This window comes from Notothenia rossii (genome assembly GCF_949606895.1).
Source record: "Notothenia rossii genome assembly, chromosome: 2".
Lineage (NCBI taxonomy): Eukaryota > Metazoa > Chordata > Actinopteri > Perciformes > Nototheniidae > Notothenia > Notothenia rossii.
In genome coordinates, this window is record NC_136904.1 from 41,889,408 (window position 1) to 41,907,347 (window position 17,940).

At 47.8% G+C, this 17,940-nt stretch overlaps 1 protein-coding gene across 1 annotated transcript in view; it reads left to right on the forward strand.

Moving 5' to 3' along the window:
• Positions 1-5,544, forward strand: part of tshz3b (teashirt zinc finger homeobox 3b) — a 45,631-nt gene extending 40,087 nt beyond the window's left edge. Inside the window, exon 3 of the mRNA XM_079665115.1 lies at positions 271-5,544. Within this exon, the coding sequence (XP_079521241.1) occupies positions 271-3,878 (3,608 nt within the window). The 3' untranslated portion in view covers positions 3,879-5,544. The remainder of the gene's footprint in view (positions 1-270) is intronic.
• Positions 5,545-17,940: the final 12,396 nt, after the last annotated feature.

Genomic DNA, 17,940 nt, shown 5'->3' on the forward strand with positions numbered 1-17,940 from the left:
AATTTGAAAACAATGTCAATGTAAAATTAGGAAGTTAGAACAGAATTACTGCAAGAGTTTATGATAGGAAACACTTGTGTCTGTGAATGCCATTGGATGATTGCTGTGTTTCCTCTGGAGAAAGAGTGAATGTCAGTATCTTGTGATTATATCAGTTCCCTGCTTGTTGAAGAAAAAGTAATACAGAGTTGAGAATCTCCTTCATTAGATATGCTGTCAGTGTGGTTCTAACACATCTCTCTCTGTTTTTTCTTGTCTCTGTCTGAGCAGCATACGTCCCAGAAGATGAGAAGGAAGCAGCCCTGTTGGATGAGGACCTTGAAGGAGATGACTCAGCACAGGAAGGGGAGGAGCCTGCCGCTAAGTTCCTATGTCAGGAGAGGCCGGGATCCACAGGCTTCCATGACTCCCCCAATGCAGCCGACTTTTCTGGGCAAGAGCTGGACAGCGAGTCTCACCTGAGCGAATCCAGTGACAGATTGTCTGATTTCGAGATATCGTCACTTAAAAATGAGGATGATATGCTCCTCTCTAAAGACCCGAATGCCCTTTCCCTGTCCTCCCCCTCTGTCATGATGGCTGCTGCCACTGCTGCTGCAACAGTAACTGGAGATGAGGCCATATTAGCGACAACAGGGTCCGTGGCTGACAGCCTGGAGAAGATGAAGGCCATTTACACCTCCTTCCTGACCAACTCCTATTGGTCCACACTGAATCTAAACCTGAGCCAGCCCCCTCCAGAGAAACCCCCTCGCAGTCACAGCAGCAACAGCAGCAGCAGCAGTAGCAGTAGCTGTGGAAGTGGAGGCTACGACTGGCACCAGACAGCTATGGCTAAGACCCTCCAGCAGGCATCACAGAACCACCACAACAGAATGGGCATGGTTCAACACCCCACAGTGGCTGTATCTGCAGCATCTACGGAGCACAACCTATTTAGTACCGTCCAGCTGTACCGGCAGAGCTCCAAGCTGTATGGCTCCATATTCACTGGTGCCAGCAAGTTCCACTGTAAGGACTGCAGTGCGGCCTACGACACACTAGTGGGGCTCACGGTGCACATGAACGAGACAGGACACTACCGCGACGATAACCATGAAACGGATGGTGACGGTGCTAAACGGTGGTCGAAACCAAGAAAGCGGTCATTGCTAGAGATGGAAGGGAAGGAGGATGCACAGAAAGTCCTCAAGTGCATGTACTGTGGGCACTCCTTCGAATCCCTGCAGGACCTAAGCGTCCACATGATCAAGACGAAACACTACCAGAAAGTGCCTCTGAAAGAGCCTGTTACACCAGTGGCAGCTAAGATTATCAGCTCGGCTAGAAAGAGAGTCCCTATGGACCTAGACATCCCAAGCTCACCAGACTCTAATGGAGGCACCACACCTAAGCCCAACTCACACAACGACTCTCATGACATACACCAGAAGGTCACCAATCCTTACATCACACCTAACAACCGCTATGGACACCAGAACGGTGCCAGCTATGCCTGGCAGTTTGAATCTAGGAAGTCACAAATCCTCAAATGCATGGAGTGTGGCAGCTCTCATGACACACTACAAGAGCTTACTGCTCACATGATGGTAACCGGACACTTTATTAAAGTCACCAACTCTGCTATTAAGAAAGGCAAACCCATTTTAGAAACGTCCATCCCAACTCCAACACCCATTTTAACAGAAGAAAAGTTCCAGTCTGTTCCCCTGGCTGCCACAACCTTCTCCCCTCCACCTGCCCCGGTGCCTCCTCCAACCAGCATCTCCCCCACTGCCATGGTTGTGGAGATAAAAAAAGAGGAGAAGGAGGAAGATTGCACAAAAGAGTCCATCATGAACAATGGTAGTCTCAAGGAGAAAAAGGCAGGAGGTGAGGATGAGGCTGAAGAGAAGTTTGACTTTAATTCAAAATACTCTTATCTGACCGAGGAAGATCTTGATGAAAGTCCAAAAGGGGGTTTTGACATCCTCAAGTCCTTGGAGAACACAGTGACATCAGCCATCAACAAAGCCCAGAATGGTGCTCCGAGCTGGGGTGGATATCCCAGTATCCATGCTGCTTACCAGCTCCCAAACATAATGAAACTCTCGCTTGGCAACACTGGAAAGAGCTCTGCCCTTAGATACATGTTCCCTGGAGGAGATACTTTTTCTCACACCGGTAAAAACCAGCCTCTAATCTCCCATCACAGGAGTCAGAACTCCCCGCTGCCAAAAAACAACTTCCATGCTATGGAGGAACTGGTCAAGAAAGTGACAGAGAAAGTGGCCAAGGTAGAGGAGAAAATGAGAGAGCCCAGCAGTGCTGTGAGGGCATCTCCTCTGAGACGTACCACCCCTTCACCGTGCAACAGCGAGGCAGGTGACTCAGCCCGAGGAGAGTCACCCAAAGAAAACAGAGCAGGAGCCTGTACAACTCCAGAGAATACAAGTGAAGCAGAAAAAGTAGTCGGTGATGGAAGCGGAGCCAATCACAGAGATTCAAACGGAGATACATCCATAAAAGAAACAGCGGAGAATGGAGTGGAGTCCACTGCTATGACATCCCCCCTGCCTGCCTCCCTGTTAGGAAGTACAGCTATCATCACAGACCATCCACCTCCAGAACAGCCATTCGTCAACCCTCTCAGCGCACTGCAGTCAGTAATGAACGCCCACCTTGGGAAGGCCTCTAAGCCCGCCCTGCCCTCCCTTGACCCCATGAGCATGCTGTTCAAGATGAGCAACAGCCTGGTAGAGAAAGCAGCGGTGGCATCTTCCACCCCACCAGCACAGACCAAAAAGTCGGGTAATGACCGCTTAGACCGATACTTCTACCAGCAACATGTTAACAGCGACCAACCTATTGATCTCACCAAAGGTAAACATGCTGACAAAAATGGCAGTAGTGGCTCTCTGGGTTCAACAGCTCTCTCTTCCACCACCACCCCGTCCTCAATTTCTCCATCCTCCACTGTAACTATGACCAAAGCCTCTGCTGCAGTAGCTTCCTTTATGTCCAGCTCCCCTTTGAGAGAAAACGCACTGTCAGATATCTCTGACATGTTGAGGAACCTGACAGAAAGTCAGTCCGTCTCCAAGTCTTCCACCCCTACCAGCCTGTCTGAGCGCTCCGACATTGAAGGTATGACACAAGAGGATATGGATGATGTGTCACCAGCCCAGAAACGCAAAGGCCGACAGTCCAACTGGAACCCTCAACATCTCCTCATCCTACAAGCTCAGTTTGCCGCCAGTCTGAGACAAACAAGCGACGGCAAGTATGTGATGTCGGACCTTAGCCCTCAGGAGAGAATGCACATCTCCCGTTTCACAGGCCTCTCAATGACCACAATATCCCACTGGTTGGCTAACGTCAAGTACCAGCTGAGGAGAACCGGTGGCACCAAGTTCTTGAAAAACTTGGATTCCGGTCACCCAGTATTCTTCTGCAGCGACTGCGCCTCTCAGATCCGTTCGCCATCCACCTACGTCAGCCACTTGGAATCCCACTTGGGTTTCCGTCTGCGAGACCTGGCCAAGCTTTCTGGGGAGCTTCTCAGTCAGATTTCGCAGCAACATCATCAACAACGCCACACCAAAGGACTATCTGAAAAACTGCTTGCTAATCTTCACCCATCCAGCCACCCTTTAGCCTCCTCTCTACCCACATCCCTAGCTTCTTCCTTACCCATCTCCCTGCCCTCTTCTTTAACCACCTCGACTGAATCCCCGTCACCCTCCCCAGAAGACGATGAGATTGCCGCTATGTTCCAGTGCAAGCTCTGCAACCGGACTTTTGCGAGCAAGCACGCGGTCAAGCTTCACCTGAGCAAGACTCATGGGAAGTCCCCTGAGGACCATCTCATGTATGTGTGTGAGCTGGAGAAACAGTAGCACTGGCTGGGGACAATTCTGCTTTCTTTTGTAACGGCTCACTCTGTCTTGCTGTCTCTGTTAAGACTTTCACAGACATTTCTGAAAACAAAAGAAAGGATTATTAACGTGACGGAACTGCACAAAGATGCCATACAACTACTGTTTTGAGTTTTGGCACATAGTTTGACCTTTTGTGTTGTAGCAGTTGTTTCTTTTTCTTTAGTTGCTGTGTGAGGTAGACTCACTCTGACCTAAGACACTTGATTTTAAGGATCTCCTTTGACAGGAAAAATGACTTTTTTTCAAAATGTGCAGATGGGGGCTTCTGTCATTGAGAAGATACAGTATATGAAGGTTTAAAACAAGAGATTCTAAAATGAAGTGATGTGTATTTTGAAACTTGTGTACATGGAATTAAGTTCCTTTATATTTTGACATCACTGGGATGTGATAAGCTGCATGCATAAATGAAACAGTTTAGTTAAACATTTTATAACTAAATCTGGTGCACTTTCCATGATTTATTTTTCTTTTGTTTTACTCTCCCGCTCGCTCGCTCTGTTTTTTTTTTTTTTTTTTGTGCTGGAGTCAGCATTTTAAATTTAACCCTCTGAGTACGTCAAAGCACTTCTTCACCTAAGATCTAAACGCTATTGACTCAAGATTTGATATTGTGAATTATTGAAGCTATTGTGAGAAATAGATGTCTGTTTCCGGGATATACAGTGTCTAATCCTAGAAAAAAGGGGATACTCTATTCAATGCAAGGTTTTCATCCTGGGATTAATATTTGTTTGAGGTATGTTTGCAGGATTTGACACAATATGTAGCTATGTGGTAAAAATGCAAAGGAAAAAAATAAGTGTTTTACTTTGGTCGATCAGGGACCTATATTAATTCAGGTCTGTGTAAAATATGTATATAAAAACATTAAGTAATTCCTGTCTAAATTATGCATAATTTCTATATTTTTTAATTTAAAAGGATTATGACTATCTGCTGGTGCACAGTATATGAAGACATGAATAAAATTGTTTTGCACAATAGTTTTATAAATGTGTTATTTAATCAAAAGGATACGAAAAAAAGATAGGTAGCAAAAGGATGACAACAGGTGAATCTTTTTATTCCCAACTCGTGCTCAAAGGGTTAAAGACTCTCTTTACCAGACACTACTACATGTGCCACTGTATGAACACTTAAAAGATATTAAAAGGTTGTATAAAAAGATGTTACTTTATAAAGATATTTCACATGTAAACTGTTATTTATAAGCACTCTTGGTTGTTTCATATCGTTGAATGCCTTTTTCGATTGGTCCTATCTTTTTGTTCTGTCTAATAACTCTGCCATGATTCCACACTGCAGCTTTATCTTTTTGGGATATGAAAGGTAACCATGGTTACACTAACCTCTTGAGTGACAAGATCTGCTACATTTTCTGGCAGTTAATTTGCTGAAGTAACTGACAGCTGCCAGGGTAGAGAAATAAAAAAAAGAATCCTTATGTGTAAAATATCGGCATGTAAACAGCACAGATACTGTAATGCATTCTGTGCCGTTAGTCTTTTTTCATTTCCTTTTCTGTTGTTGTTGTTCTTGACAATGAACCCCCATTATATGACTTCATATAACCTTGTTTTCTACTGCAGCATTAAAAAAAGGAAACTGTTTTTTGCAATAATGTGTGTATGCATCGTGTGTGTCGTGGCTATCAATTATGTGTGTGCTGTACAGTCTCTAATGAGCACATTACACTGGGAGTGTGTCAACGTCTGTCTGTGACGAGCTGCATGCTAGTTTACAGTGAGTGGCAGCAGCGGGGGAGAAAAACACACACAGTTGCACGCACACAAACACTCACACACACACATACACACACACACACACACACACACACACACACACACACACACACACACACACACACACACACACACACACACACACACACACACACACACACACACACACACACACACACACACACACACACACACATCCAGACATGTAAACTGACACAATCATTGTTGGGTTTACCCAGTAGCCTCTTCTGTTGTCCTAGTGGCTTACACTAAGGCATGTACTGTATATAAGACTAATCCTGCAACAAAAGGCCTCAGAAACAGTAAACAGTCATGTGATAAAAGCTTGTTTTTTAATTATAAGGGGGCAGTGGAGCAGTCAAATAACCCAAAACATACAGCTTCATACACACCTTCTCTGTCTTACCACACAGAATATCGACACACACACACACACACACATTTTCCCATCCGTATCTCAAGCTCTATAATTACCTCCAACGTCCATTTTGTGACTACTCCCAGCGAGGTAAGACACCTGGAAGACATATTTGTTTAGGCTTCATTGGTGAGATGACAACAATGCTGACAAGATGAGCTGGTCCTTTCAAATGTTTATTTATTCATAATTTTCCCTGTCCGGAGCTGTATTACTATCTATTTGATATGTGCTGCACAACAGTAGGATATACAGAAGATAAAGCAGATGGAGCGAGGAGTTAAGGTTTACATGAAGACAATATCTATTAGAGCTGACTTATTTCTGAAGATCTATCAGAATCGGTACATGTTCAGTATGGAGAGGAGGATGGGAAGATAGAGCTATGTATAGAGGTGCAGGAATTAATCTATAAACCCAGAAATGAGTGAACATTTTACCACTTCCTGTCCTCTCTTCTTGAAGTCAATGGGTTTTTTCATGGGTTTTTGGTGAAATTACACACACAAGGTATAGGGTTAAGAAGATTTTTCTTAAGTAAAAGAAGCAATACTACGATGTGAAAATACAAAGTTAAAAGTAAAAGTCCTGTATTCAAAATCTTACTTAAGTAAATGTAAAGTTTGAGCATCAAAACATAAAAGTAGTAAGAGTAAAATAATACATGTATATATAGTATTAATAAACTAATTCTGCAAAGTGACTAGTAACTAAATCAAAAAAAAAAAGTAGTGGAGTAAATAATTATTAAAGTCAGTTATTAACATTTGCTTCCCATGTAGTGGAGAAGAAGCATGATGTATTATAATGTAAAAATACACAAGCCAAGTACAAGTAACACTATTTTAAACTTAGGTACTGTGCTTGACTAAAAGAGATTTTTCAGGTTTAGTTCTACGACATTAAACTATTCAGTGAATACCACACTTGTGAATGTCCAAAGCATCTTGTGTTATAAAAGAGCTGGTGGCTAAATGAGAACACTAAACGCCATCACGTCAAACATCACCTTTAGCTTAGCGTTGAAGTCTTGCAGTTATAATTTCTCAATCTTCAACTCTTCAAAAATCATAAAATTGGTATTAATATGTGGAGATTATTCTGCAAACAAAACGGTGGGTTACGTATTGTAACTACGTAACCCAGTAGCCTCTTCTGTGCATCAGCCAAACAGCTCGCTGCACCCGCACTGCGAGGGGGACCCAAGTTCCCGTCAGCAAAAACACGTGGGTTTGCTATCCTGGCTCCAAAATGGTGGAATGAGCTCCCCATTGAAATCAGGACAGCAGATAGCTTACACATCTTCCGACGCAAACTGAAAACTCATCTCTTTAGACTCCACTTCGAGCGATAGAATTACTAACAAAGCACTTATATACTAATAAAGGGCTGGCTTTCTAAATGCCAGTTGAGTAGCACTTGAAATGTTTGGCTCTATGAAACCTGATGTACTTATATGATTCTGTTTTCTTAAAGGTTGTATCTTCCTGGTCGAATGCACTTATTGTAAGTCGCTTTGGATAAAAGCGTCAGCTAAATGCAATGTAATGTAATGTAATGTAACTCTAGTTCTATAAGCACAGGCGGAGCCCTCTACTGGACTCTATGGGTACTACTCTCATCAATGATACGCGAGCGTTCACACACTGAAGTTGTATAAACATAGCCGGCCAGTCAGGGCGAGCCTACCTGCGCGCAGCTCACAATATATAAGGCGGCTACGCCTCCTGACTGTCATCCTACACTCTCTTCAGCGAGCGGCATAGGAAAGACAGGGCCCCTAGGTAGAAGGCTCCGCCTGTGCTTATAGAACTAGGGTTACAATATGAAACCCATCGTTCTATATCACACAGTCTCCGCCCTCTACTGGACTCTATGGGTACAGTGGGTGGAGCCCCGATGGATAAACGCCCTGTCGTCCCACAACATCGACCCACCACACCGCCTCTGACCGGCCTTTGGTTAACAGCCACCACACTCCAACTTCCTATCACCCGGTTGAGACCATGGAGAAGTTAGGACCACAGCTTACTTGGCTGGGTAGAGCCTAATTGGTCTGAATAAGCCCATAGCTCCACCCTGCAGGTGCAAGCGCAATTGACTACACACTGCGCACCACGCTTCCCAGGTCCCTAAGGAGCATGGGACAACGTACGTGCATTATGTCCAAGGGGGTCAGATACAGCTTACTGACCCACAGCCCTCCTCCTTTCACCAGTCCTGTGTTGCCCCAGCAAGCACCGATGATTAAAAAGGAGCCAGACATGTCTAAGAGATACTTACCTTATGAAGGCGTAGACCAAGACGCCGCCGTGCATAGGTGGACGACTAAAGCCGTCTAGCTGTATAAACCTCGACCTGGAAGAACTCCTTAGGTTCTTGGGAACAGAAAAGGGGTTTGGTCTGAGTGTCGCACTGCTGCTACGGTCACCACGAAACCAGAAGGCAACTCGGGTGCACCGATAGAACGGTCAGTTTGCATACTCTGTTTCCTTTCGCTTCTCTCTCTCTCAATGATAGTGCCTACAGAGAGGAGAGCTCCAGTGGCTCAACGGTTCTGTAACCAAAGCCTCGAGCACCAGTGGCAGTTCCCATTGCGGAGTGGAGACATGCACCACTGGGCGCTGTCTCCTGATCCCCTGCAAAAAACGCTTCATAAGCGGTTGGCTAAATACTGGTCTGCTGCCATATCCCGCATGACAGGACCAGATGGCTGCTGCATACACATTGACTGTGGCATGAGCAAGCCCCTTGTCCACCAGTAGCTATAGCCAGGATAGAATAGAGCCCAATGTACCGGACAGAGGCTCTAGACTCCCTTCCTCGCACCACGTCTGTCTGTCCTCTGACAGAGTGGCAAGTAGCCTGCCCTCCTTCTCGGTGGGGCGTACACCTCGCTCTTGATGGGGGCGTACCCCTCGCACTTGATGGGGGCTGCATTGAGCAAAATCCCCAGATACCCCACCTGCTGGTGAGGTATGGGACTGCTCTTCTTCCAATTGACCGCAAATCGCAACTTGGTTAGGTGTAGGATCAATTGGGCTGTGTGGAACATTGCCCATTCCCTGGACCTGGCCATGACTATGAGGTCATTGAGATAAAATAAAACCTTCATGCCATGGTTGTGAAGCGGCTGAAGCGCAGTGGTCACACATTTGCTGAACGTGCGTGGGGATAGGGAATAGCCGAACGGTAGTTGTACTCGTAGGCTATCCTCTGGAAGGCAAAACGCAAATACCTTCTGTGCTTTGGAGCAATTTTGACATGAAAGTAAACGTCCCTCAGGTCGATGGTTTGTGAACCAATCGCCCGGCTGCACCACTTCCAGTAAATGTTTTATGTTTAACATATAGAACTTTTTGCAGACAATGTGCTGATTCAGGATGCGAAGATCCAGAATGGGTCTGAATTCTCCTGTCTTCTTGGAAACCAGGAAGTATATGGAGTAAATCCCCCTTTTTCCTGAGAGTGGACAACAGACACAGCCTGTTTTTGCAACAGGGCCTGAATTTCTGTTGAAAGGAAACCTACCTCCTCCTGGGATGATATATTTGCCTCTCTTATGCCCCTGAATGGAGGAGGGACGCTGCAGCACTGGAGTGAGTAACCCAGTCTCAGTGTCCTGTCCATCCACCCGGCGCTCTGTCATAATGCCGTGACCAGACTGACGGTGAAATGCATTAATCGGAGCTAGGCGAGGTGTGTTTCCTGACAACAACATGCCGGCCATAATGTTCCGGCCCCCGCATAGTGCTTTGACAGCGGTTTATCTCACTCACATGCCCACCGGCTGCCTCCTTTACTGGAGTTACAACGGGGGCGGCGAGTGGGGAACCGTGTCTCATAATGGGTGCCCAGTTAACATCGTATGAAACGGATCTTGCAGAATTCAAAGAGACATTATGGGGAAATGTTGAATTGTGGAGAGAAATGACTCTTACTCTGGGATAAATGCAATTGTTTTTATTCAATGCATTCGTCACACATACATCACTTTTCATGACTTTACAGTGGGAGGAGCGGAAGAACTCGCCCTCGCGTCTTGAGTGCTGAGGCACACAGCTCTCGCCGCTGGGACGCTTTCTCCCACAGCCCGTCATTTCCGGGAGGACGGCCCACCCCACCCCGAAACTCTCTGTTCGGCGCGGAGCCGGAGCAGAGGCCTGTCGGGATCGCGCGGCCTGGCCTCGCGGGTGCCGGTATTGAGCCGGTTCCGCGGGACCAGCCGAGGAGCAGCGGGAGCCATGGGTGCTCTAAACCGGCGCTTCCCCCTCCTTCTCACCGTGACGCTGCGCTCTCCTCTTTGAGGAAGAGCCAGCGGCAGCATACAGCTAAGCTTTGAATTTTCTTCCTCCAGATATCTGGCAACGGGGGCAAAACGAAGGGCGGACCGGGCCGTAGAACCCCTGGCAGAGGCGGCTCACCGGTTTCGGCGGCAGTGGTGGGGGAGCAGTAGCCCTACATGCTCTGCCGCCATGGTCATCACGAGGGGGAAGTCCTGGCGGACAGACCTGGTCGGTGGACTTCCATGGACGCCGAAACTCGAAGTGCCTGACAACGAGAAGTCCTCGTCATCCTCCACCCTGGCAAACGGAGCCGAACGTGGCGAACGTGAATGGCACCGCCTCGGCCATATCCTGGTCCCCCATCTCCACCACGTCGAGCTCAGCCTGGTTATCCGTCTCATCACCACACAGTGAGACGTAGTGGGTCTGGAAATGATCCCAACGGTGTTGGCGTCTGAGCCGTGGTAGCACCCGGCAGGCAGTGCAGGACTGAGAAGGCTTCACGCTGTCCACGGTGTGGTCAGGCCCCAAACACTCAAAGCAGAGGTGATGGGGATCGGCGCCCGCTATTAAGCCAGGGCACAAAGGAAAGGCCCAGGTCTCTAGAAGTGGCGACTCCATGAAGATACGATAACTTATTTCTTCTTCTTTCAAATGTTTTACTTTTCTCTGTCAGGTGTCCTGCTCGCTGAAGAGAAAAGGATGACAGTCAGGAGGCGTAGCCGCCTTATACTGTGAGCTGCGCGCGCATTCAGGTAGGCTCACCCTGATTGGCCGGCTACGTTTATACAATGTCAGTGTGTGAACGCTCGCGTATCATTGATGAGAGTAGTACCCATAAAGTCCAGTAGAGGGCGGAGCCTGTGTGAAATAGAACATGTAAGTATCAACATTTGTGCTAGTCACAGATTTCATTTCCTTAAAGGTCCCATGTCATGCTTTTCCGGTTATTACCCGTCCCCTTGTGTGTTATGAAGGTTTTTATGCATCTAAACGGTCTGCAGAGTCAAAAACCCTCAAAGTACACCCTGTAGCGAGTAAAACTCTAACACAGTCTATGAAGCCCCGGACGACCCGGAAGCCTGTCCGCTCCTCGCAGCAGATCGCAGCAACGAGCCCCACAACGAGCCCCGCAACGTCCCGACCAATCAGAGCACACTGGGCTCACAGGGAGGGGGGGTTGGGGGGGCAGGAGCTCCAACAAGCCGTTTAGGACAGAGAGTGAATACACATACTTTACAGAGATGCTGTATGAGAAACCGATGTGAGTTTGGAAAATTGCACAGTAAAAATCTATTTTAGTAGACCTCAACAATGGAATTATGATCAGTAGAAGTGGCCATGACATGGGCCCTTTAAATATTTCAAAAATGCTAATGGTAACTTTCGAGTTGGCTTACCAAAATACCTCATCACTGCACCACTTTATCAGCTGGAAAAAATGTTTTAATAAAAGAGCACATGCACTGTATGTCATCAACAAACGCACAAATCTGTTCGTGCAAACACACCAGTGTATTAACCAGTTAAGCCCCATGCCCCCGGTACCGATCATTTTTGAGCTTGAGGCCTGAAAAACAGGCTCGGGGCTTAATTGGTTAAAGAAATATACACAAAACACATACGCCACCTTCCTGCTCTGCAGTGCCACTTAATAAGCCTTGCTGGAACAAAAAAACACTTTAATGGCAAAGTACACACACCTACACAAAACACACAACTCTGAATTGTACAGACCAGGGTACCAAATCTTATTTTCTTCACATGTATAGTCTCACAACTGGCCAACACACACACACAAACACACACCACACACACACACACACACACACACACACACACACACACACACACACACACACACACACACACACACACACACACACACACACACACACACAAACACACACACCAGGTATACATCACTTCAGGGGACATTACATTGACTTACATGCATTTCCTGGAGACTTATCCTAACCTTAACCATAACCAACACATGCCTAACCCTAACCCTTACCCTTAACCTTACCCTTACCCTAACCCTAACCCTAACCCTAAACCTAACCAAGTCTTCACCCTAAAATTAATGATTCCCCTCATGGGGACCTCCAATTTGTCCCCATAAGGGAAGCAAGTCCCCACACGTGACTGTGTAAACAGATTTAGGTCCCCACAAGTATAGTAATGCTAGGCGCCACACACACACACACACACACACACACACACACACACACACACACACACACACACACACACACACACACACACACACACACCACTCAAGAGCCAGGTAGAAGGACTTCATCCACAGTGACAAGGTGCCACAGTGTGTGAAAATGTCAGCCTTCAACAGCGCAGCCTGAAGTCTGGCACCATATTTAAGGCTCTCATTAGCCTCAAAGAAAAATATGCGTGAAATTGAAGTGTAAGAAATCCCTTTTCTCTCTCACTGCCTTCACATCCTGCGAGCAGAGGGGAAGGCCTAATAAGGTTCAAAACTAGCATGAGGGAGACAATGGGTACCATCACTGGGATGAGCACACACACAGACCTACACAGGGAAACATATTCACATTATTGCACTTACTATGCAATCATTACCTGCATTAACCCTTTAGGTTACAGTCAGTGAAGTAAAATGATACATTATTCTGACAACATTTAACGTTTTTTTCTTTTCTATACTAACACTTGAAATGCCATCATTATGGGATTAGTTTTGTATCATAAAGATAAAGCAACACTTTCTCAGAATAAAGCAAAACTATGACTTTAAAAGAAAAAAAACTGAGTCACGCAAAATAAAATAAATTTCAAAAATAAAACTATAAGTTGCAAACAAATCATTTGTGTAATCATGTAAACTATAAGTCTTTTTTCTTTGTTTTAACATAGGTTTTTGTTTGCAGTTCGTTTCTTCTTTCTCAATGATCAGACTTTTGCTCTCGCTGCAGCTTTCTCGTTTGCGCTCCCTCATTTTTTGTTTGAGATTTTGAATTTCAGGGGTGTGTCCCCATTGGCTACTCAGTTTTTGAGTGACAGCCCACTTCACCACGAGATCATACAGTGCATTTCATGCAGCAAACTCCGGAGTCCACTCGGCCACGTTAGTGTTGGTGTCTCCTGGGGAGTTTCATGAACATATCGGACTTATCTTATGGATTGCTGAGCATTACACTTGTGTTGTGTAGTTTATACTTTATTCCAACTTTAAATATTTTAATACCTGAACACACTGCTGCTGTTAAATAATTTCCCAATTTGGGATTGATAAAGTGCCTGTCTATTTATTTTATAGATGCGAGGGCTGTCACTCAAAAACTGAGTAGCCAATGGGGACGCACCCCTGAAAGTCTGTGTCTGTGAGGTTTGTGTCAGAATCTCAAACAAAAAATGAGGGAGCGCAAAAGAGAAAGTTGCAGCGAGAGCAAAAGTCTGATCATTGAGAAAGAAGAAACAAGAACTGCAAACAAAAACTATAGGTTACTTACGTAACCCCAGTTCTCAGAGTAACATGAAGTGAGATGTCTCACTATGGGATGCGCCTCAACGCGTATGCACCAGAAGCATCAATCTCATTACGCCAATCCTGATTGGCTGGTGATCTTGACGCCAACGTCAGGGAATCCACCAACCCTATAAGTAGCTTGCGCCACGACGCAGGCGTCATTCAAAATAAGCACCTCTTCTCGCTTCGCCTCAGCAAGAAGGGCCGTCAGGTGAGACATCTCACTTCATGTTACTCTGAGAACTGGGGTTACGTAAGTAACCTATAGTTCTCATTCATAACACTCCGTTCGATGTCTCACTATGGGATATTGAGACTCCCGCATTGCCAGACATGCTTATCTCGAAAATCACCAACACAAAAACAGAACTTAACAGGTAGAACCCTGTCCCAATACGGAGCCCAGCACTGCGCGGGCCACACTTGGAGCAGAAACATCTAGCCTGTAAAAGCGGACAAAAGTGAGCGGCGAGGACCAGCTCGCTGCTGCACAAATGTCTTGAATGGAAACACCCTTGAACAAAGCCCAGGATGTAGCCAATCCACGAGTAGAATGAGCGCGCAGGCCCGTTGGTGCCTGCAAACCCTGGCTCGTATAAGCCAGAGCAATCGCCTCCACAATCCAGTGGGAGAGCCGTTGCCTGGTAACGGGCTTGCCCTTATGAGGGTTAGCCCAAGATACAAAGAGTTGGTCATTGCACCGAAACTCTTTCGACCTGTCCATATAAGTGCGCAAAGCACGAACCGGGCAAAGCAAATTCGGCCGCTGTTCCCCAGAGGAACCTAGCGGTGAAGGAAATGCCTCAAGGTCAATGGGAGTGCATGAGCCAACCACCTTAGGCACAAAGGCCGGGTTGGGCTTCAGCAATACTCTCGTTTGCCCCGGGGCAAACTGAGTACACGAAGGATGCACAGAGAGCGCGTGAATATCACTGACTCGTTTGGCAGATGCCAGAGCCAGTAACAACACTGTCTTCAGTGACAGGTGCTTCATGTCAGCGTCTTCCAGGGGTTCAAATGGAGCTCGAGCGAGCCCATCTAAAACCACTGTCAAGTCCCACAGGGGCACCAATGACCTGGAAACGGGGAGGAGCCGGCGAGCCCCTTTCATAAAACGGCAGACCAAGGGATGTTGCCTAGCCGTCTTTCCCCCAAAGCCCACATGGCATGCGGCAATAGCAGCCAGGTACACTTTGATCGTGGAGAAAGCTCTGTGTTTATCAATCAGATCCTGTAGAAATGATAGAATCACACCGACAGGGCATTGAAAAGAGATGTGTTTCTTTTGAAGACACCACTCCTCAAACACCCTCCACTTACAGTCATAGAGAGACCTGGTGGAGGAAGCCCTTGCACTCTGAATAGTGTTTATCACTTCCTGAGGGAGCCCCACTGTACTCAGGTTATACCACTCACGGGCCAGGCCCATAGCGCCAGGCGCTCTGGGTGTGGGTGAAAAATCATCCCCCCCGTCTGAGATAGTATGTCCCTGCGTAGCGGGAGCTGCCACGGCTGTCCGCACAGCAGCTGATATATCTCCGCCAGCCAGTACATTGCAGGCCAGTGTGGAGCTATCAGGATCAGTGTGTGGCGTTGTTCTCTCACTCTGGCCAGAGTTGGAGGTATTAGAGCCAGGGGTGGGAACGCGTACAGAAGGGCCGGGGGCCAAACGTGCGCGAGCGCGTCCACGCCTAACGGTGCATTTAGATCGCGCATTGAAAAGAACAGCTGACATTGAGCATTTTCTTTTGATGCGAACAGATCTACCGCGGCCCGGCCGTAACGCACCCACAGCTGACTCACAATCGTTGGATGTAGAGTCCAGTCTGCGTATAGTGGTGCACCTCTGGACAGCAGATCTGCCCCGAGGTTCATCACTCCCGGTACGTGTGTCGCTCTCAGAGAGAGGAGACGTCCGCAGCTCCATAAGATCAGTTTGCGTGCCAGCATGTGTAACTGTAGAGAACGCAAACCCCCTTGGCGGTTTATATACGATATTGTGGTCGTGTTGTCTGTCCTCACGAGGACATGATGTCCCCTGAGAAAAGGCAGAAAGCGTCTTAGGGTGAGAAACACCGCTAAGAGCTCCAGATAATTTATGTGTGACCGTTGGAGGTCTCTGCTCCAGAGACCCCTCACAGGTCGACCTTCGTATATGCCCCCCGAGCCCGTCAGACATGCGTCCGTGGTGACCACCTTCCGCGATAAGACAGCACCCATAGGCACGCCTCGCACCAGGAAAGTCGGGTGCAGCCAGTGGCGTAGCGCCGTTACGCAGTGCACAGTGACCATCACTCTCCGCGCGCCATGACGCGCGGGGTTTAGTCTGAGGGCAGCTACCCAGCGCTGAAATTCCCTCATGTGTAAGCGGCCCAGACGTACTACTAGGATGGCTGACGCCATGAGCCCCAGTAACCGCAGACACGATCTGAAGAGAACATATTTGCGTGGCTGGAAACGAGCGAGGCAAGCCCTGAAGGTTCTCACTCTCTCCGCTGACAGGCGGGCTGTGAAGGGCACCGAGCTCAGGCGTAAGCCCAGGAAGAGCACCGACTGGGCTGGGGACAACATGCTCTTTTCTGTGTTTATTACAAAACCCAGGTCGAGCAGGTGTTTCATGAGGATATTCGTCTGCATAATAGCCTCCTGCTCCGACTGTGCCAGAAGGAGCCAGTCGTCTAAATAGGTTGCCAGGCGAATACCCTGTTGTCTTAACGGGGCTATCGCTGCTTCCGTACATCGCACAAACACCCGTGGGCTGAGAGACAGACCGAAGGGAAGCACTCTGTACTCGTAACAGACACCCTGAAAAGCGAACCTCAGATATTTCCTGTGTGGATAATATACTGGGATGTGAAAATACGCGTCTTTCAGATCGATTGATGTGAACCAATCGTCCTGACGCACGAGACGCAGCAGGGATGTGTGAGTGAGCATCCGGAATTTGTATTTTCTGAGATACCCGTTCAGAGCCCTTAAATCTAGGATGGGGCGAATGCCATTCCCTCCTCGTTTGGGAACGAGGAAATATTTGGAATAGAAGCCGCTCTGACTCCGTTTGGAGGGTACGATGGATATGGCTTTCTTTTCTAGTAGCGAGAGAATCTCCTGCTCTAGAATGTGAGCCGACGCTCCCCGGGCATGTGATTGCACAATGCCCGAGAAGCGAGGGGGGGTGACAGCGAATTGGAGTCTGTAGCCCCGTGATATCGTCTTGAAAACCCAAGCAGAGCATGTGAGCATTTTCCACCTTTCGCTCCTCAGAGCGAGCGGGGATGTCACCATATCTCTGTTGTCTGCACCCTGTGACCGCATTGGTTGTGTTATGGCGCCCTCTAGTGTCTGAACACGGTGGCGCTCTAGGGTGACAACTTCGGTCGACACTGCGCATGCGCGCGGTGATGGTGCGTTCACAGACCCGGCCACCGTCCGCATTCCGAGAGAGGCGTTCATAGCCACTCTCAGAAGCGGGGCAGTCACCTGACTGTTTATTGACATTATTATTTGTCTTTTTAATATTTTCGACTGTGCCCTTGGCTTTAAGCCTGGAAGCAACAGTGGCAAACATTTTATTTTTAGACCCTTGTGTGTGTTTGTGTGACTTGAACGACTGGCAGGAACTGTTGTCAGTGTTGTGAAGTCTGCTTCCCTCATGGCGCGAACTGGAGGATGACGTGCAGTCATCACCCGAGGCGGCGGGAAGGCGGGAGCGTGGTTGTCCCCCGGAAACACATGGGTGCTGGATACGTGCGGAACACGATCCAGGGCTGAAAGAGAACAGGAAACCTCCAGCCCTTTCCCCGAGGGGGGGAGGGAAGGCTGTCAGGCTGCCCTCTTCTTCTTCCTCGCCTGGTGATTGAAAGTCTGGGTCGGCGGCGCCTGTGTGGCTGCTGCCGGGACCGGGGACTTTCTTGGCCAATTCGTCCGCGCCTCGTGTCTCGGTGGGAGACCGGGGGCGGGCTGTGGCTTCTGCCATCTCGGGACCTTGAACAGGGCCGAGTGCGGGGTAGCCTGGGAGAAGGTCCGTCGCAGGACCGTTGGG